The following is a 19,284-nucleotide window of genomic DNA, read 5'->3' as shown; positions in this document are numbered from 1 at the left end:
TACTGTTCCTTTGAGGCTGGGCTGGGCTTAGTCACTTCCTCCCTGAAGCCCTCAGAGCTGCATTTCACCCCCTCCCCCACCAAAAACAAACAAACAAACAAACAAACCCTAGAAGGACCCTTTCTCTTTTTGGTCCATGGGGAAGTTGAGATTCAGTACTCGTTGGCCCAATGACTGCCTTCCTGAAGTATCTTCTAACGTCTCCGTGTTTGTGGCTGTGTCTTAGTACGGAACAGCGTCTGGCTCCCAGGCCTGTGCCTGCTTTATGGGGGCGGGGAGGGGGGGGGCGGTCGGCAGCAGCCTTTTGCCAGGACTGCAGAGTGAGAAGGAGTTCTGAATGCTGTGGACCTCCTTAAGGCAAGGCCAGGCTGGGGAAAGGGAGCCTGGGGGAAGCAGCAGGTTGCCAGCAAGCCGGCCCTCTGACAAGCCAGCCCAGCTGGGGGACTCAGGCCTAGGCAGCTGCAGGACCCAGCAGGTGCCGCTGGCTCAGGAACGGGCTCTTGCCCAACCTGGGGCGGCACTGCTTGGAGGCACACCGGTGGTCCCCTGGGCTTCCTGCCCTGCGTCTTCGGCCAGCCCATCCTGGCCAGACTATGGGGTCAGGCCGCCTGTGGCCTTGGCTGTGGTGCTGAAGAGCAGGCTGGGTCCTGGGCAAGACAGGTGCTGCCGGGGCCGTGGTGGTGGCGGAGTGCAGTGGGGGGGGGGAGGGGAGGAGGCTTCCCGTCTCAGGATTTTACACAGAGGTATTTTGAGTTTAGGAAGACAGTACTCCAGAGTACCATGTCTGATACCCTCAAAAACGGTTCTGGCTTCTGCCCTCAGGAGGCTCCTGGGTCTGTGCAGAGGGGATGCTGCTGTTTCTGGATGGTAGGGGCACAGGGGAGTCCTGGGCTGGTTCTGAGCTCCAGCTCTGTTACTACCATGCATCAGCCCTGCTGGCCTTCTCTGGAGCTCGCCTCTCCCCTCCCAGCGCGGCCTCAGAGCTAGTTATCTGCAACGGGCATAATGGTGGGGGTGTTTCCTGCCACCTTCCCTATCTTAGACGTAGGAGTCTGAAGGGGACAAGGCGGCAGGCACGTCTGAGTGGAAGAGTTCGATGCGCCAGGAGCAGGCTGCCTTTCATGGCAGACGCCACGCCTGTCTTTGAGGGTGCTCTCCTCCCCGTGCCTCGCTTTGTCTGGATTGTCCCATCAAAGAATGGGTGCCGACAGAGTTCCAGGGCACCCTGGGATCCAACCATTCCCTGAGCAGATGGAATTGGCCTTTGTCCTGTCTGTACCCCTCAGAACGTCAAGGGGGCAGAGCAAGGGTATGAGTTGGGAGGGTAAGCGTGCAGATGCTTAACTGAAGCCGTCTCCCGCCTGCCTCTCCTTTCTTCACCGGCCTCTTTGAGTCAACACGGTTTGACTGTCCACACAGGGCTGTACATCTGTCTGTGCAAGGGGTTTCCTGCCGAGGAGCAAGCTGGGCACCCGGGGGCCATGTCCCCCACCTTAGAGAATCGTGGCCCCTGACACGGGTGTCTCAGGGAACAGAGCAGGACCATAGACATGGTGCAGAGGTGAGGATGGACGGGCCCTTTTCCACAGCAGGCTTTCTCTGCTGGGCCCCCGGGACAGGCCTGAGTGACAGGACGGGTTTCTGAATGGCAGAGGTTTCTTCTTTTTCTGAACGAAGGGAGGACAGTCATCCATCAGAGGGAGGGTTCTGAGCAAGGGGGTCCACAGCCCTCCATTAGGACACCTCCCTAGAAACTGCGCCTGGAAGCCCAGCGGTGGGCTGAGTCCCTGTCCCGGGCCGCCGGGCCTGCAAGTACGGAGTCTGGAGGTGACGGACTTAGGGGAGCCCGTCTCTCTGTGTTCTGTCCAGGCCTGCTACCTGTGCCACAGCCTGCTGATGCTGGCCGGGGTGGTGGTCAGCTGCCAGGACATTACTCCAGACCAATGGGTGAGTCTCCCAAGAGGCTGAGATGGAGGCCAGCCCGCTGTCAGGAGCTGCAAAGAGTGGGAGGCTCTGAAAGACGTGGGCCTAGGGGAGCCAGGCGCCCTCCTTCTCCCAGTGTCCCACGAGGCACTCCCAAGGGATCCTGACCCGACCTCCCAGCAGCTGCCCTGTTCCTCTCCTCCCTTTCCTGCCCTACTTCTGAGCAGTCATTCAAATCCATCCCTCTCTTGCTCTGATTTCTTTCCCCCTCCTCCCCTTCTGCGGAGGGGCCTGGCCCATGCCACACCTCCCCCCCCACACCCCCCTCCCACAGGGAGAACTGCAGCTGCTCTGTATGCAGTTGGACCGTCACATCAGCACCCATATCCGGGAGAGCCCGCAGGCCATGCACCGGACCAGACTCAAGGACCTAGCTGCCCAGACCTACATCCGTTGGCAGGAGCTGCTGGCCCATTGCCAGCCCCAGGTGGTGCCCCCTCCGGGCCCGAGACGTGGGAGGGGAGGGAAGCGGTCAGGTGGGCTGGCCAGAGCCGGCAGCAACGGTCTGCCCTGACTGCAGCTACTGAGCTCCTGACTGGCCGATGGGTGGAGAAGGCAATGTGGGGGGGTGGAGATGCCGCACAGGGCGTTCATCATGCTCACCAAGAATCCAATGCCCAGTGCAGGGGTGTCGTGAGGGGGAGACAGAGAGGCCAACTCCTGGCCAAATGCAAAGAAAAACTTCGCCCTAGAGGAGGAGCAGTGAGCTGTGCCAGGGAGGGGCACCAGAGGGACCAGCTGTCTCCCCTCTGCCCACTTGTCCTACAGGTCTGAGGCTGGCTTCCTACTCTGCTGGGAGGGACCCTCTCAGCCTGCCCTGGTCCCTCCAATGTCTGGAGTGACACCCTCCACGCCCCTGATTCTCTCAGGCTCTCTTAGGGAATAATACTCATAGCTAATACGTATTGAACAAAGACCCCCTTTCTCCACAAATCCAGGTAACTATCCCCATGAGACACGTCCTGTTACCATCCCATTCTACAGATGAGCAAGCTAACCAGAGTCGCTGAGAGGTTAAATAGCTTGCCCCATCACGAAGGCAGCGTGTAAATGCCAGAACCAGGGCAGAGATCCAGCCTGACTCCCAACCCCTGCTCTGGCAGCCTCTTTTCTGGTCTCTGTCCCTCTGACAAACAGCACCGGCTGCCTTGGGGGCTCTTCCCTCCCCTAGCCCCGAACCCTTGATGGACACAGGCTGGGTCTGGTGAGCATTTCTCCTCCCATCCTCCCAATGCCCCTCGGCTCCCAACGTGTCTATCCTTGGCCTTGTCTCTGCTCGTCCTTCCTCCTGTAACCTCTGACTTGGGGCTGACACATTGGCCACAGGCTGTGGCTTGGGTCTCAGATTTCGCAAGTCTCTGAGAAAGCCGGAGAGCAGACCTCACCCTCAGTCCCCCAGGAACTAGATCGCACTAGTCTCTGGTGGGAAACAGCGTGTTTGTCAGGAAAAGTGATCTGTGGCCTGGCCAAGTCAGGGGGCAGGCCCCACCTTCCTGTCACACTGCCCTGGGCCTTCGAGTCGTGAGTAGAGGGAACCCGGACAGAGCACTCCTGCGCTGTGCTCAAGTGGCCTGTTGACCTGCCGTGTCCTCTCCTGGACGGGAAGCCACAGGACTCTTGGAGCTCAGCACCGGGCATGAGGAGGCCTGTAGTGGATGTTGACGCCGCAGAGTCACCGTCAGGACGGTGGGCCCTACCCGGCCTGGGGCCATCGCCCTGTTTTTCTCCTTGCCACAGGCCCAGTACTTCAGCCCCTGGAAAGACTAGAGGAGCAGGGCACGGCTGCTGGTCCCCAGCTCTTGGCTCTGGCAGGAAGCAAACGGGCTTCAAGGAACAGGAGGGAGTGACGAACAGAGGCCAGAGGAGGACCGGTGTGATGAAGCAAGAGCCTGCCTCCCCCCGAGCCCCACCAGGCAACAGATTCGTCTCCCTGCCTGGCCTGCCCCTCAGCCCTCCTTCCCTCCCAGTCCTCCCAGTCGTCTCCTCTGCCCCCAGGCCTTTGTATCCACTCTCCGTTTTCCCGGGGCCTCCTGGGCCCTCCCAACCCTCCTTCCTCTCGCACTAATGCGAGCTTTCTTTGTGCACACTAAAGTCTTATTTCAGCATCGGTGGTTTAGAAGATTTCCTTCAGTGCCTATCCTGAGGGCTCCTGCCCAGCGTCCCGTTTCCTGACATCTCTGCTGGTGCTGGGCTGAGTTCCCACCTCGGACAGTCATGTGACCTGGGCCTCTTAGGCCCCACCCCCTGCCCCAGAAGGCTGTGTGTAAATCCTGAGGGAGCAGCAGTTATTCCTGTGGCCTGAGAGCTGTCAGAAACCGGGGAGTACCGCGAGCGAGCATTTGTTTGGACCCGGTCTGGAACTACGCACCCCCCTCCTACTCACTGCCCTCACCGGGGAGGATCCACAGAGTGAGCTGGTGGGTCAGGGCTGTAATTACACTTAATTCAGTTTATCACTTGAGTTCTGAAATCAACTCCCCAGACTTAGAAGTGGGGTGGGGTGCCAAAAGACAGTTCTGGATACTTTCCCTCAGCCTTGCCCAAGATCGGTTTGGTGGGCCCTGATCCTTAATGAAGTGCTGGGTGTCTTTGACCTGCCCCCCTTGAGAAGCATGTGGGCCCTGTGCATCACCGGGGAGATCCCTGGGCATCCCCATTCTCTGTCTACTTCTCCAATCCCAAGAATCCATTTTAGCGTCAGGCTTCTCCTAACCCTGGGTTGGAAGAGGGTTTTACAGGGGCTGTAAGAGGTGGAAGTAGCAGAGAATGACCCCTACACCCTTGGCCTGGGCCCTCTCCTCAACTCAAGCCGAGCGTCTGCCGACGGAGCTTCACCATGGCTGGTGCTTACGACTTACCGTGTTTCTGTGCCCCTCTCCTTTGCTCTCATGCCACAGGGGTAGGGTAAGGCAGGCTAACTAGGAGAGAGACTCCCCCCCCCCCCAAATAAAGCACCTTCAGGACAAGTGGCTCCATTTGCAGAACTGAAGAGTAGCCCATCACTTCCTGGGCCTGTCTGTTTGTTTGTTTGTTTGTTTTGTTTTATTTAAGTAGGCTCCACACCCAACGTGGAGCCCAACGCAGGGCTTGAACTCATATGACCCTGAGATCAAGCCCCGAGCTGAGATCAAGAGTTGGACGCTTAACTGACTGAGCCACCCAGGTGCGCCCTGGGGCTGTTTTAGACAGCTGCCTCCCTCGCCCAGAAGTCTGGGAGCTGGGGGCATCTATAATTCAGAGGGCATGAGCACACGGCAGAGTGCTGGGTGCCATACGTGTCATTGCCCTGCCATGCTCCCTTTGCCAAGTGAGAGGTGGAAGAAGTCCTTGGCCAGGGTGACTTGGATACCCAGGTGACTTGACCGAGAGTTCTGGTTTCTGTTCCTGGCCACATCACAGGGCCCCCTGGCTGGGGCACCACTGAGGCCCCAGTGGCATCAGGTAGGCCTGAGATCGTCTGATAAAAGAGCGAAGGCTCTGGTGAGCCAGCCTCCTTCACCTCCCTCCGGGCAGCCCCTGCTTTTGACACTGCACATCCTGACAGTTAATCCTCAGCTCTTCAGTTTGCTCTGGAAACCTGGAAATCACCTTTGAAATTTCCCCTCTTTGTTCTCACTGCCAAGGGCAGAGAGGGAGTAGGGAGGCCTAAGAGGCTGAGCTGGGGAGTTTCCAGTTCTTGAAGCTGCCCCTTCGTGGCTCTGAGAAAGAGATCCATGCGGTCTATCGCCATAGATGTCCGGGGCCCGTCTCCCCAGTCCTGGTCCTTGTGCACTGACCCCTCCTCCCCTGTTCCCCAAACACACTCATCCCCAAGAGGGAAATAGATACCAAGGAGAAAGGAGGTGTTGGTGAATACTCAGTCCCTCCAGAGACCTAGCTGTAACCTGAGCAGAGGGGTGCGCTTCGAGGTCAGCTAAGGGCGTCCCACATCCCCTGGGACATGTAATGGGCCCTCTCTGGAACTGGCTGGGAGCTGGCTGACCAGATCTTCTCCAACTGGTCTGGGACCAGTTAGAGACTCAGTCTCCTCTAGGCCAAGAAGTCCACAATGGTGCTGGCCACTTCACCACTTGCCCTTTCCAGATCCTTAAGCTCCTGGGAAAAGGCTGAGGGATATCCTGATTGAAGCCACTGGAAACGCAGCATCCGGGGCTGTGATGACGGATGTTTTCCTGCTTCCTTTTGGTGATGGTGGCAGGGAGGGGCTGGGAAGGGAAAGGCTTCCCAGGTGGACAGCTTTGATAACTCTCCTCTAGGAGGAAGTAGAGGAAGTCCTTTTCCTATGTCCCCACTCACCTCGGTCCCCAGGCCCTCAGAAAGATCCCTGAAGGATGGCTGACCCAGGCTTTCTCATTTCCCCCTCTGTGGGCTGACAACAGCTCCCGGATCCTTTGGAAGTTGGCCAGGCAGTGCTAACTGGAGAATCCCAGTGTGAACCCTGGGCTCCACTCCGGTCCGAAAGCTGCCTTGCAAGAACTAGGGGTGAGGAGCTCAAATCAGGGACGCCATGGCACATGACCAATGTCGTGGGGGAGGGAGCGGGGGCTTGCCTTTCAGATAAGACTCCTGGGCCCATCTGTAGGGACTGGCCTGAGCTGAGCTGCCAGTGGACTCTTGGAGAACCTCAGAAGGCATTTAGCAGTATCTGGGTCTTTCCTTGACTTGGCCACAAGCAGGTGAGCAGGAGGGTCTGTTAGGGCCTAAGGCCTGAAGCATGGGTACCTTAAATAGAATATGGCAGACAGACCCTAGAGAGACATGACAGGTACAGGAGACTTTTCTTCTTCTTCTTCTTTTTTTTTTTTCTTAATTTAAAACCCAGGAATCCTCATTTTTGACCGGTTGTGCTTTTATTAAAAAGTATGAATCATGAGCAAGTAGTCATGCAGGAAACTTTATCCTCTGCCCACCCACCCATGGAAAAGGCCAGTGCTGGAAATGGACAGAACACAGCAGGAAATGAGTGAAGGTAGAAAAGGGGGGTGGGGGGAGCTGCAGCCTTATCTTGGAGGAGCATTTGAGAGGCAAGGGCTCCCGGAGTCTGTTAGCAGGAACAGAGAAGGCTGCCATAACATACAGAAGACTGTCCCTGCCAGTGAAACCAAACCACCTTTTGAAACTTTCCACTGGGGCCATCTTGCAGGTGGAGCCAGGAGCTCAAGTCTCTGCCTGGTTGGGGGTGGGAGCGGAGGTGAGGAAAAACAGCAGGAAACACGCTGTTTAGGGCTTAAAGGTTGTCCAGATGCACTCTGACTTGGTGCAAAGATAGAATTGGGAGTCCCAAGACCTGATTTAACATTCCGACCTTGCTAATTACCTACGTGCCTTTGAGCAGGTTGCTTCATCCTTCTGAGACGCATTTTATCTCTAAAATCAGAGACACAATACCTGCCCTTTTTTTTTTTAAGGTTTTATTTATTTATTTGACAGAGAGAGCACAGGCAGAGGGAGCCTCAGAGGGAGAGGGAGAAGCAGGCTTGCCGCCGGATGACCTGAACCAAAGGCAGATGCTTAACCCACTGAGCCACTCAGGTACCCCATACCTGCCTTTTGAACAGTGGTCATGAGGATTAAGTGAGGAAATGTATGTGAAGGCAGGTTGCAAAGTCTAAAGCACAGAACAAATGTTGAGCATCCGTTTACCTCCACTGAAAAAGACAGCAGGGTCTAACCTGGAGGAGGAGGGTTACACCCATCTCCCTCCCAGCCTGCTGAAGCACAGAGCCTTTCCTGCCTACCCCATGCTAACTGTTAACTGGCTTGCCCTCTTATCTCCAGCATTTCCAAGACCACAGCCCCCCCCCCCCCCCCCCCCCGCCTCTGGTGGAAAGGAGCTGGGAAATGTGGCTTTGGCCAGTGCGGGAGAAGGGGCCTTTATGTGTACCAGCAAAGACCCAATTGTTACTGAATCCAAACTGTACTGCTTTTCCCAATTATCTCCACTACTCTTCTGGTCTCCATTTTCAGATGCCAAGTTTTAACTCAGAACAAAAGCTCCTGTCGGGACTGATTTATAATCCAGATCTGCTGACGGGGGCCCTCCACTGTTCCTCCCCTCCAGGACTGCGCCCGTTTAAAGTTACCACCAAAGCCTCCAGGCTCCAGTCTCTTTACCTCTGTCATTTGCCCCTAGCCAAGAGGAGGCATCTGTGTCTGGGTGCCGATGGGGCGGCTTCCCTGGGGTTTGTCCACCTGCCCAGCTCCGAGGACCAGCTGGCAAGGTCCACCCCAGCACTGCCCCAGCGCAGGAGGCCAGAGCTACAAGTGACTTCTAGGAGCTGCTGTGGGCGGAGGCAGGCTGTTCTAAAAGGTGGTAGTTCTCCACCGAGGCTTCCCCTCAGCCGCTTTCATCTGAACGTTAGGGCTCATGTCACTTGTTATTCAGCCTTCCAGTGGCATCAGAAGGAGTCATTTTTTGGGGGCAGGCTCTGTGCAACAGGAGTCTCCCAGAGGGTTGTCTTCACCGGGAGCTGGGCAAGGGCGCTGCTGTCCCTCCGTGTGGAGCATGAAAAACAAGGAGCAGACTCTCCGGAGATTAGTGGGTCTTCCTGGCTGGTAAGACCCGTTCCAGTCTGACTGCGGGGGGCGGGGGGGGGGACGACAGTGGGCGTTGGGGCCAAGAAACGAAGCAGAATTTCGGGCCAAAAGACAGACCCACTCTGGTCCGCCCCGAAAAGGAGCCTCGATTTCCCCGGCACCCCTCCCTCGGATACTCGCCCCGAGGTGGTTTGCCCGCGTTGGTTCCAGTAACTGCAGCGTGGGGAGCTCCTCAGCCCCATTCCCGAGCCCAGCCGCCCAGCCCGCGGTTGGCCTTGGGGGACACTTCGGAAAGACCGGGTGAGTCCGATCCCCCCCAACCAAGGCAATACCCGGAGTCCCTCCCCCGCCCCACCTCCCGGCGCTGTGGCGCAGACCGCGACTCCGAGGCACGGGGCGGCAGGGCGCGGGGAGGGGCGAGGGTCCCAGCCCGCCGGCGGGGAGCTGGGGGGCCGGCGGGTCGCGGCGGGTCGCAGCCCCCTCCTGGGCCGGCCTTCGCGTCCCGCCCCCGGCCTCCGCTCAACCCCCCCCCCGCCTGACGTCAGGGGGGAGGGGGCGGAGAGCGGCGGCAGCGCTGGAGAAAGAGCCGGCACCCGGCGCGGTGGCGCGGGGAGCCCGAGCCCAGGGGCGCCGAGCCGAGCCGAGCCGGGACCGAGGGGCGGTGGCAGAGGGGACAGCGGAGGAGGGCGGGCGGGCGCGCGCAGGCCGTCGGCGGCGCGCGGGTAGGGGCGGACCGTGATCCGAGCCGAACGCGAGGGCGGCGCCCAGGGATTCAAGCCGCGAAGAAGAGGTGAGTGAGGCCAGGGTTGCGCGGGGCGGGAGCACCAGGGCTCCGGGGCCGCCGCTTTGTCCCCCGACTCGGGCAGGGGCCGCCGCACGCTCGAGGGACAGGGTCTGGGGGTGCGGGGAGGGCTAGCGGCGGGGACAGCAGTTCGTCCGAGATCCTTCCTACGCCCCCCGCGGGCTGCCTGGCGGGGGCTCCTGAGCCGGGCAAGCAGTGCCCGCAGCCATAGCATCCGGAGGCGCGGACTGGTCTGGAAGAGCGCGGCTGAGGGGAGCGGGGGTCCCCCGTGCTGTTGGGTCGGCGGCCAGGATCCTCTCCAGGCCCCCGAACTGTCCCCGGTTCCCCCACCCCCGACGGAAAGTTTGGGGCGGGCTTGGACTGAGGCCGATGTTGTGGGATCGGATTTCCCTGCCGCGGCCCCCTGCCCGCCCGCTCCGCCGGGGAGGCGGGTTGTCCTGGAAAGCCAGGCTCCCGGCGCGAGCCTGGCCGCGCAGTCCCTGGCGGGAGCGCCCGCCCTGCAGCCGCGGAAGCGCCGTTCGCGCCCCGCCGCTCGCGGTGGGCGAGGGTGGGGGGCGCACCGCCTGGGCCCCGCAGTCCTCTAGCCCCCACCCCTCCGGCTGCCCCTGCTTCCCCGCCCTGGGAGGAGCTGGGGGTGGGGGCATCGCCGTGCTGGCCGATTCTCGGAGCGCTCCGCGGAGTCCGGCCCGGGTCTAGGGTAAGGGGCAGAGGGAGGGCTGGGGGTGTGTTGGAGGGGAGGGAGGGGTGGACGTATCCCCAGCGCCCCCCCCGCCCTTCCAGTACTGGGGTACTGGGCCGACAGGGGGCGTCCGCCGGCCGGGCTCGCCACGCTCCCAGCGCCGCCGCTTTGTTTGCATTCAAATCCCGGGAGCTGGGGGGAGGGGAGAATCTGGGGGGGTGACCAAGGACGAGGTCTTGGCGGGGACCCTTTGTTTTGGGGTGAGCAGGTCCCCGGCTTCTGTGTCTCCGTACCCGGCACTGGAGGGCTGGGGCAGTGCAGTTAATCCAGATGGCTTGCCCAGGCGGGGGTCCCGGGGCGCAATCCCTGAGTTGGGAAGATTCGTCAGACCCGGGGGGAGCGCAGCAGGCGCCGGCCCTGCACAGGGCGTCCCCCGCGATCCGAGAGGAACCCCTCTCGCGTTCCCCACCCGCTCCTCAGCTCCCCCCGCCCCCGCCTGAGAGCTTCTCGCCGGGAGATCCCTGATTAGACCGGAGCCAGCTCTGTTGTCCCGCCGCCCCAAAACCCGAAGGCTAGTGTCTCCTAGGAGGCTGTGCGAGGAACAGGATGAGGCCCTGGTCATTTCCACGCCCATCCCACCCACTTCCTGCCTCCAGTCTTGGGCAACAAAGGGGCCTCGGGAAAGCTGGGCCCCTTCGGCTCCGGCCCCACTTCAGACCTGCTGATGTGGAACCGGGGTTTGGGGCTTTGCCTGGCTATTGTCTGCGCTGGGGGAGGGGAGAGCCTGGGGCCAGGACCCCCGCAAGGCTGGCTCCGTCAAGTCCCCTCTGGGGGGGGGTGGTGGAGGGGCTTCTGGAAACGCCCACCCACCGTATGCCCCTTCACCCTGCCAAGGGGTTTGCGTGCCAGAAGTATGTCTTGGGGCTGGCTGGAGCCCCAGTGGGGGCAGGTGCTGCTCCCAGAGGTTATTTTAAGAAATCCTCAAATCTGTCAGGCCTGAGTGTGGGGGGAAGGAGTCCCCTTTTAATTTCTTAAACAACTTCCTGTTGAGAGGGAGTGGGTGAGGGCCTGGAGGCCAGAGAATGTTTCTTGGAGTGTCCACCCCTCCAGCTGACTCAGCTCCTCCCCTCTCCTCTGGGGTCCCCACCTCCTTTGGAATCTGTGCGGGCTGAGGCCAGGTGTGTGTGTGTGGGGGGGACACCAAGTTCTGCTCCAAGGACTGGGTAAGGGCCGGGGTGGGGGGGGATCCAGGAGGCTCCTGGGGAAGCTGATCAGGTCATATGTCCTGTCAGTGCCTCCTGACACGGGCTTGTGTGGGCCCCCTTCCGGTCTGTTTTCTCTGGCTGTGATTCTGACCCTTTCTTTTCCCCCAGCAGGGCAGCTGGCCTGGAGCTTCGAGCCGGGGCATTTGCCATGGCCCCACACTGGGCTGTCTGGCTGCTGGTAGTGGGGCTGTGGGGCCTGGGCATTGGGGCTGAGATGTGGTGGAACCTGGTGCCCCGGAAGACCGTATCTTCTGGGGGTGAGTGCCTCAAGTCCCAAGGGGGGAGGCCAGGAGGGACTATGGAGAGGTGGGGGGAGAAGAGCGATTGCCCCTAGATTGTGCCAGCTTTATCCTGCTCTTGGGCTTAAAGCCCACCGATGTGTATGACAACTTTCTAAGAAATGAGAATGAGTGGCCCTAGAGTGGCCCCAGGGACCCAGAGCTCATAGTCTTGGGATAGCCCTTCTTCACATGGTTAGGACCTGGCTGCCCCCATAACGTAAGGAAGAGAGACCGTTCTGTATCGTTCTCCCCATGCCTTACTTCTGGAACTAGCACTTGCACTGAGAGCCCACAGAGAGAAAATGGAGCCCGGGTAGGCATAAGGCAGAGTGTTATCACCCCTCTACCCAAAGCCTTTCTAGCTCTCTCTTTGCCCCCAGGAGCCCCTTTATCAACCGTAATAGAGCCTCTCTGCTACCCCTCTGTTACCCTTGTGCCTTGTGTTGGCCCTGGATGTGTTTACACACGTGCTCATGTCGGGGGACAGCAGACCCGACAGCCCTCTGCACGCACACACCTGTATTAAGAGGTGATGTCAGGTGTTTGTATCATCAGTGCACCCTGGGGACCTAGGATGAGCTCACCTCCCACAGGCTCCACTCGGGTGCTAATGAAGCCCTCCCTTGCCCGCCTGTGTCTGGCTCCAAAGACTAAGCCTGGTTTAGGGGGACCCTGAGGACAAGTCAGCAGCTATTTTGGGGGCTGACTTAGGAATCCTGTGACTATATCGGTGTCGTCATACCTTGCATGGTGAACAGCAACAAAGCTTCCCAGCTCCGAGGCTTCAGTGCCTTCTCTGGTGCCTAGCCTCTGGTTCCCCCTGACCACCCTGGCCTGGCCTCCCAGCCCCAACTCTGTCTCCCACATCCCCGCCTGTCCCAGTGGCCGGCCGTGCTTGGACCTCTGGCCGCCTGGATTTGGGTCCTGCTGGAGTGAAGAGTTAACTCAGGCAAGCAGTGCTTACAACTTCAGTACATAACTGCTTTGCCCGATCACGGGCTGGCGCCTGGCCGGAGCGTGATGTAGGTAGCAGGCAACAAAGAAGGAAGCAGCGGAGGAAGCTGGGAGGGGGAAGAGCCCAGCTCTGCAGCCAGAGGTGCTGCTGACCCTGAGAGTGAGGGCCATCAGTCTGATGGCTTCCTCTGGCCGGAAGCTGTGGCTGAGATATCCTTCCTTCCTCCTCACCAGCCCAGATTTGCCGCCTCCCAGGCTGGGAAAGGCCAGGGAGGCTTGGGTGGAGCTGTCAGAGCCAAAATGCTATTGGAGAAGGCCCTTTATTGCCAGTCAGAGTGCTTAGCTGGCATCTGCTTGTGGGGTGCTGGCCGGCAGCAGGGGTGATTAGGCCCCGAAGACCACTGTATAGAGGAAGGCTGATTCTTGGGGGGAGGAGGGTACCTGGAGCCCCAGGAAGCCCTCTGCCCATTCACCACCCTGCTCACTCCCACCTTGTCCCTGCAGAGTTGGCCACGGTGGTGCGGCGGTTCTCCCAGACGGGCATCCAGGACTTCCTGACGTTGACCCTGACTGAGCAGACAGGGCTTCTTTACGTGGGGGCCCGGGAGGCCCTGTTTGCCTTCAGCGTGGAGGCTCTGGAGCTGCAAGGAGCGGTGAGAGGTGGGGGAGTGGGAGGCACACAGGTGTGGGGAGAGCGGCAGGACCCAGAGGGGCTTAGCTTGACCAAACTGCCCCCTCAGCCCTGCCGCCCCCACCCTGTTCTTCCCTGTGGAAAGCCTGCGCAGCCTCCAGGCCCATCCTCCTAGCAAATTGGGCACGCTGCTTTCCCTCATCTGCAGCTTTGGGGCAGTTTGCGGCTTCCGTCCTCTGTTAAAATAAACTCCCAGAGAATGGGGACTGTGTATGCTTGCTTGTGGTGTCCTCATGTGGCTGCCACAGGCCATGCATGTGGCAGATACTCCGGGCACATGCTCAGTGTGTACTTGTGATGTTGACATGCCCCCCTCCGCGCCCCCCCCCCCCCCCAGATTTCATGGGAGGCACCAGCTGAGAAGAAAGCCGAGTGTATCCAGAAAGGGAAGAGCAACCAGGTGGGTGCTCAGGATACGGCCAGGAGAGCCAGAGGCCCGCCCCCCGCGCCCGTACTTCCGCTGGCCGGGCCTCACGGCACCTGCTGTCTCCCCCCACCCCCACCCTCTCTCTTTGTCCCAGACCCGTTCTTGGTCCTTGTGTCCCGTGTCCCATGGCCCCGTACTCTTAAGTGAATGCCGTTCTCTCCCCAGACGGAGTGTTTCAACTTCATCCGCTTCCTGCAGCCCTACAACGCCTCCCACCTGTACGTCTGTGGTACCTACGCCTTCCAGCCCAAGTGCACCTACATCGTGAGTGCTGGTTTCCCTCCTCAGTCCCCCTCCTCGCCCTTCTCTGGACTCCCAGGCCCTTCTGCATCTCCTCCTCATTGTCTCTTCCCTGCCCCTAGGACATGCTCACCTTCACTTTGGAGCGTGGAGAATTTGAGGATGGGAAGGGGAAATGTCCCTATGACCCGGCCAAGGGCCACACTGGCCTCCTTGTGGGTGAGTGGCTGTCCCCGCGGTAGGCTGGGGGAGTCCGCCCCTAGAACTTGTTCTCACTATGGTTCTGCGTGGCCTGAATGTGTCTTCATGTCACTTCTGGCCTGCCTGATCCTGTCCCCCACAGACGGTGAGCTATACTCGGCCACGCTCAACAACTTCCTAGGAACAGAGCCTGTAATCCTGCGTAACATGGGGCCTCACCACTCCATGAAGACAGAGTACCTGGCCTTCTGGCTCAATGGTGAGCCCCGAGGAGCTGGTGTGGGGCTCCGGGGGGGGGGGGAGCCATGGGTGAGGGGCCCTGCAGCAAACCCTCCCCCCCCCCCCCCCGCTGCTAACCCTCCTCCCCTTCCTGTAGAACCTCATTTTGTAGGCTCTGCCTACATCCCAGAGAGCGTGGGCAGCTTCACGGGGGACGATGACAAGGTCTACTTCTTCTTCAGTGAGCGGGCAGTGGAGTATGACTGCTACGCGGAACAGGTGGTGGCTCGTGTAGCCCGTGTCTGCAAGGTATGGAGTCCTGCAGTGAGTGAGGAGCTCTGGGAGCCCTGGTGGCTCGGCAGGCCTGACTGGCAGTGTCCCCTTGCCATCCGCCAGGGGGACATGGGGGGTGCGCGGACCCTGCAGAGGAAGTGGACCACATTCCTGAAGGCAAGGCTGGTGTGCTCGGCCCCCGACCGGCAGCTCTACTTCAACCAGCTGCAGGCCCTGCACACACTGCGTGACACCTCTTGGCACAACACCACCTTCTTCGGGGTTTTCCGGGCGCGGTGGTGAGTTGGCCAGGAATACTTGGGGGTTGGGAGGAGGAGGTTTGCAGGGTAGGGATGGTTGGTGGGTGCAGGTGTCTTGAGTAAAGTCTTAAGTGGTCGGTAGACCAGAAGGCGAGGAGGATGTTGGGCATCTGCCCCTTTTCAAAGCCCCCTCAGGGGAGGTGTGCAGGACCCTTCCCCCAGTGGTACTTTAGAGCCGACATGACGTCACACACGCCCAGGACTGCTTTGTGGGGGGCCCCGCCTTCCCGGTCCATGCCACGAGCTGGGGTAAAGTGAGTGCCGTGCCTCACCCTTGGGGTCCCTCCTTTGCTGTGACAGGGGCGATGTGGACTTGTCAGCGGTCTGCGAGTACCAGCTGGAAGAGATCCAGAGGGTATTCGAGGGTCCCTACAAGGAGTACCGTGAGCAAGCCCAGAAGTGGGGCCGCTATACCGACCCCGTACCCAGCCCACGGCCCGGCTCAGTGAGTCCTCCGGGGCGGGGATGGGCTCCTGCCCTCCGCTGCAGTAGCTCTCCCACATGCTGACAGCTCTCCCGTCTTCCCCCCTCCCGCCCCCAGTGCATCAACAACTGGCACCGACGCCATGGCTACACCAGTTCTCTGGAGCTGCCTGATAACACCCTCAACTTCATCAAGAAGCACCCACTGATGGAGGAGCAGGTAGGGCCCCGGTGGGGCCGGCCCCTGCTTGTGAAGAAGGACACCAACTTCACCCACCTGGTGGCTGACAGGGTCACGGGGCTTGACGGAGCCACCTATACAGTGCTGTTCATTGGTACAGGTAGGCACCTGGGGAGGCGGGTGTGGCTGCCGGAAGCTGCCTGAGGGAAAGCAGCGTGCCCACTTTGCTAGGATGGGCCTGGAGGCTGCGCAGGATTTCCACAGGGAAGAACAGGGTGGGGGCGGCAGGGCCTGTGTGTCCGGGGCAGTGAGATCTAGAGATGCCCCAGGGGCCCCCGTGCCCTCTCGTTTATGCCTGTCCTCCCCCAACCCCCACAGGAGACGGCTGGCTGCTCAAGGCCGTGAACCTGGGCCCCTGGGTCCACCTGATCGAGGAGCTGCAGGTGTTTGACCAGGAGCCTGTGGAAAGCTTGGTCCTATCCCGGAGCAAGGTAGTAATCAGGCCCCACCCACGGCTGTCCCTACACCTTCCGCAGTCTTTTGCTTGGCCAGGACGGGTGGGGAGACACTCGAACATACCTCACTTAGCTTGGGGAGAGTTCCAGGAAACAAGCGTGCTAACGGACTCTGCGCTCCGCAGGCGTTATATATAGCCAGGTCCCCACGGGGCTGTGTTCCCAGAACTGGGCCTTGGCAGCTGCTCTCCACGCTTCCTTCAGACCCCTCGAGGTCGTGCTGTGCCTCTGTGACGTACAGCCTCTCCGGTGGTGCCATTGTGGACCGGCCCTCTCGGGCCACATCTCTGCTCAGCTGCCCTCCTGATGCCGGCTTTCCCACCGGCCCCCTGGTCCAGCCCAGGCCAGCCCAGCCCAGTCCCGGCCCTGCACTCCCTTCGCTGTTTGCCTGAGGTGCCGCTTGCACCCTACCCTTCTTCTGGCCTGTCTGTGACTCCCCTGAACTTTCATGTGCTGGCCCTTGACCAACTATTGTGGCTCAGATTGTTGCCCAGAACATGGAATAATGGCAGAAAGAAAGTCCGTGGTTGAAGAAACACACGGATTGGCAGTCACCATTCAGACAGAGGAAAACACCTTATGCTTTGCTTGTGCTATTGTGAGGGCTGCCGGGCCTAGCGGAACACACATTTCCTGCACTATTTATACAGTACGGGAGAATGTGTGCGTGTGCGTGTGTGTGTGTGTGAGAGAGAGAGAGATTATATTTCTCAGCCCCGTAGTTCCACTGTTCCCTGTCTAAGAAGGTCACATCTTGAAGGTGCTTAGGATTGTGTCTGGCTTGTAGTAAGCCCTCTGGGCGTTCTTTGGTCCTTCCGTTCCCCTCCTGGGAGTTTAGCACCGCCCTCTTCCTCCTCTGGCACCCTTGCCCTCCTGCGCCCATGCCGCAGTCTGTGTCCCAGTCTGGCTGAGCCTCCTCTGCCCCGCTTCTCTTGCAGAAGCTTCTCTTTGCAGGCTCCCGCTCTCAGCTGGTTCAGCTGCCCCTGGCCGACTGCGTGAAGTACCGCTCCTGCGCAGACTGCGTCCTCGCTCGGGACCCCTACTGTGCCTGGAGCGTTAACACCAGCCGCTGTGTGGCCGTGGATGGCCCCTTCGGGTGAGTGGGGCTCAGCACAAGGGTGAGGGGCAGGGTGTTTGGAGCCCCAGTGCCCATGGACCCTGCTTCCCCAACCAGGTCCTCGCTGATCCAGCACGTGACGGTCTCCGACACCTCAGGCATTTGTAACCTCCGTGGCAATAAAAAGGGTGAGCTGTCTTTTTTTTCCCCCTCCCTCCTCCCTGGTAGGATGGGCCCTGGGCCAGAGCTGGACTAGCCGCAGCTCCGCGTGGCCCTGGGTTTCCCGTGCTAACTCGGCTCTCCTGTTTTTCTGCTGCTGCAGTCAGGCTCACACCCAAAAACATCACCGTGGTGGCGGGCACGGACCTGGTGCTGCCCTGCCGCCTCTCTTCCAACTTGGCCCACGCCCGCTGGACCTTCGGGGGCCGGGACCTGCCTGCGGAACAGCCCGGCTCCTTCCTCTATGACGCCCGCCTGCAGGCCCTGGTCGTGATGGCTGCCCAGCCCCGCCACGCCGGGGCCTACCACTGCTTTTCGGAGGAGCAGGGGGCACGGCTGGCTGCCGAAGGCTACCTGGTGGCCGTGGTGGCGGGCCCATCGGTGACCCTGGAGGCTCGGGCGCCCTTGGAAAACCTGGGGCTGGTGTGGCTGGCTGTGGTGGCCCTGGGGGCCGTGTGCCTGGTCCTGCTGCTGCTGGTTCTGTCGCTGCGCCGGCGGCTGCGGGAGGAGCTGGAGAAAGGTGCCAAGGCGGCGGAGAGGACCCTGGTGTACCCCCTGGAGCTGCCCAAGGAGCCCACCAGTCCCCCCTTCAGGCCCGGCCCGGAGACTGATGAGAAACTCTGGGATCCCGTCGGCTACTACTACTCGGACGGCTCCCTCAAGATCGTGCCTGGACACGCGCGGTGCCAGCCGGGGGGCGGGCCCCCTTCCCCAGCTCCTGGCATCCCCGGCCAGCCCCTGCCTTCTCCGACCCGGCTTCACCTGGGGGGTGGGCGGAACTCAAACGCCAATGGCTACGTGCGCTTACAGCTGGGAGCGGAGGACCGCGGCGGGCTCGGGCACCCGCTGCCCGAGCTGGCAGACGAGCTGAGGCGCAAGCTGCAGCAGCGCCAGCCGCTGCCGGACTCCAATCCCGAGGAGTCCTCCGTATGAGGGGATCCCCACCCCCCCACCCCACCCCCCGCCTCGCAGGGGCAGGGTGCGAGGCGCCGCTCCTCCTTTTGCACACGCACCAGCTACCTCAGGGACATGGCGCGGGCACCGGCTCGGCCTGGGATAGAGCCTGGCCGGCACCCGCCCGGCCATGAGGACCTGCTCTGCTCAGCACGGGCACTGCTCCCCAGGGCACCAGCCTCCCGGAAGGCCTCTTCCTCCTCTCTGTGAGGGGCTGTGAATCACGGACACGTGGGACCCCAGCAGCCAAAACTTCCCAAGGCAGAAGTTGGAGATGTGGGTGTGTTTGTATCTATACGTCTGTGTGTGCACGTGTGTGTGACCTAGTCTGTGTGTGTGTGTGTGTGTGTGTGTGTGTGTGTGTGTGTGTGTGTGTGAGAGAGAGGTCTTCCTTTTTCTGTCCGAGTCTTCCTTCGGCCTGGGGTCCTCCTGGTGAGTCATTGGAGCTATGAAGGGGAAGGGGTCGTATCACTTTGCCTCTCCTACCCCCACCCAGTCCCCAGCGTGGGTCAGCAATGTACATATGGGGGTGGGCTGGGCAGGGTGCTGTGCCCCTTTTGGGGAGTCCGGGGCTCTGGGGTGGGCCTGGTCCTGCTCCTAGGGCTGTGAATGTTTTCAGGGTGGGGGGAGGGAGATGGATTCTCCTGTGTGTTTGGGGCAAGGGTGGGAGGGGCCTCCCACTCGGCCCTGGGGTTCAGTGGTATTTTATACTTGTCCTCCCTTACTGGGCTGGGAAAGGTGGTGTTGGGGGGTGGGGGAGGGAGGAGGAGAGAGGGTGGGCATGCTGTGGATATTGCATATCCTCTCCCAGCCCTAGGAGGAGGGCTCCTAACAGTGTAACTTATTGTGTCCCCGCGTATTTATTTGTTGTAAATATTTGAGTATTTTTATATTGACAAATAAAAATCAAGAAAACAGCTAAGCGTTACTGTGGTAGGGATAAGGCATTTGGGCTAAAACCTTCTGGGCAGGACTAGCCTCGCCTCCCCATAGTTCTGGGGCCGCTGCCCCTAATGTTACCCCTGCCTGCTTGTGCCCCTCTCCAGAGGGGGGATAGCCCAGG

General features: G+C 60.6%; 2 protein-coding genes across 17 annotated transcripts in view; both read left to right on the top strand.

Annotated features, from left to right (window-relative positions):
- Positions 1-4,918, top strand: part of FAM178B (family with sequence similarity 178 member B) — a 105,912-nt gene extending 100,994 nt beyond the window's left edge. For all 8 annotated transcript variants that reach the window (XM_027622976.1, XM_027622977.1, XM_027622974.1 and 5 more), the window contains 3 exons: positions 1,870-1,947; positions 2,258-2,410; positions 3,721-4,918. In XM_027622976.1, coding sequence (XP_027478777.1) covers positions 1,870-1,947; positions 2,258-2,410; positions 3,721-3,750 — 261 coding nt within the window. In that variant the 3' untranslated portion in view covers positions 3,751-4,918. The remainder of the gene's footprint in view (positions 1-1,869; positions 1,948-2,257; positions 2,411-3,720) is intronic.
- Positions 4,919-7,810: 2,892 nt separating this feature from the next.
- On the top strand, positions 7,811-19,138 carry SEMA4C (semaphorin 4C). Of its 9 annotated transcripts, none has more exons than XM_035728931.1 (15): positions 7,811-8,538; positions 11,375-11,523; positions 13,006-13,154; positions 13,530-13,592; positions 13,785-13,883; positions 13,982-14,078; positions 14,203-14,319; positions 14,437-14,588; positions 14,676-14,851; positions 15,173-15,317; positions 15,414-15,636; positions 15,855-15,967; positions 16,930-17,087; positions 17,166-17,236; positions 17,371-19,138. In XM_035728931.1, the coding sequence occupies exons 1-15, from the start codon at positions 8,351-8,353 to the stop codon at positions 18,198-18,200; spliced, it is 2,730 nt and encodes a 909-aa protein (XP_035584824.1). In that variant the 5' UTR covers positions 7,811-8,350; the 3' UTR covers positions 18,201-19,138. The 9 variants fall into 9 exon arrangements, with proteins under 9 accessions (XP_035584824.1, XP_035584825.1, XP_027478769.1 ...); XM_035728932.1 differs by having other exon boundaries at positions 17,375-18,175; XM_027622968.2 differs by lacking the exon at positions 7,811-8,538 and adding an exon at positions 8,569-8,820 and having other exon boundaries at positions 11,378-11,523.
- The last annotated feature ends 146 nt before the right edge of the window (positions 19,139-19,284 follow it).

Source organism: Zalophus californianus, chromosome 8 (genome assembly GCF_009762305.2).
Source record: "Zalophus californianus isolate mZalCal1 chromosome 8, mZalCal1.pri.v2, whole genome shotgun sequence".
NCBI lineage: Eukaryota > Metazoa > Chordata > Mammalia > Carnivora > Otariidae > Zalophus > Zalophus californianus.
The sequence above is the reverse complement of the archived record's forward strand: the minus strand, read 5'-3'. Positions and strand labels throughout refer to the sequence as shown.

What these genes read in the sequence shown, in the direction of transcription:
- SEMA4C (XM_035728931.1), top strand. Translation starts at nt 8,351, where the DNA reads ATGTCACTTGTTATTCAGCCTTCCAGTGGCATCAGAAGGAGTCATTTT. An exon ending in AGCCCAAGTGCACCTACATC is followed by an intron (nt 13,884 to 13,981) that starts GTGAGTGCTGGT and finishes CCCTGCCCCTAG; the next exon opens with GACATGCTCACCTTCACTTT. An exon ending in CCACACTGGCCTCCTTGTGG is followed by an intron (nt 14,079 to 14,202) that starts GTGAGTGGCTGT and finishes TGTCCCCCACAG; the next exon opens with ACGGTGAGCTATACTCGGCC.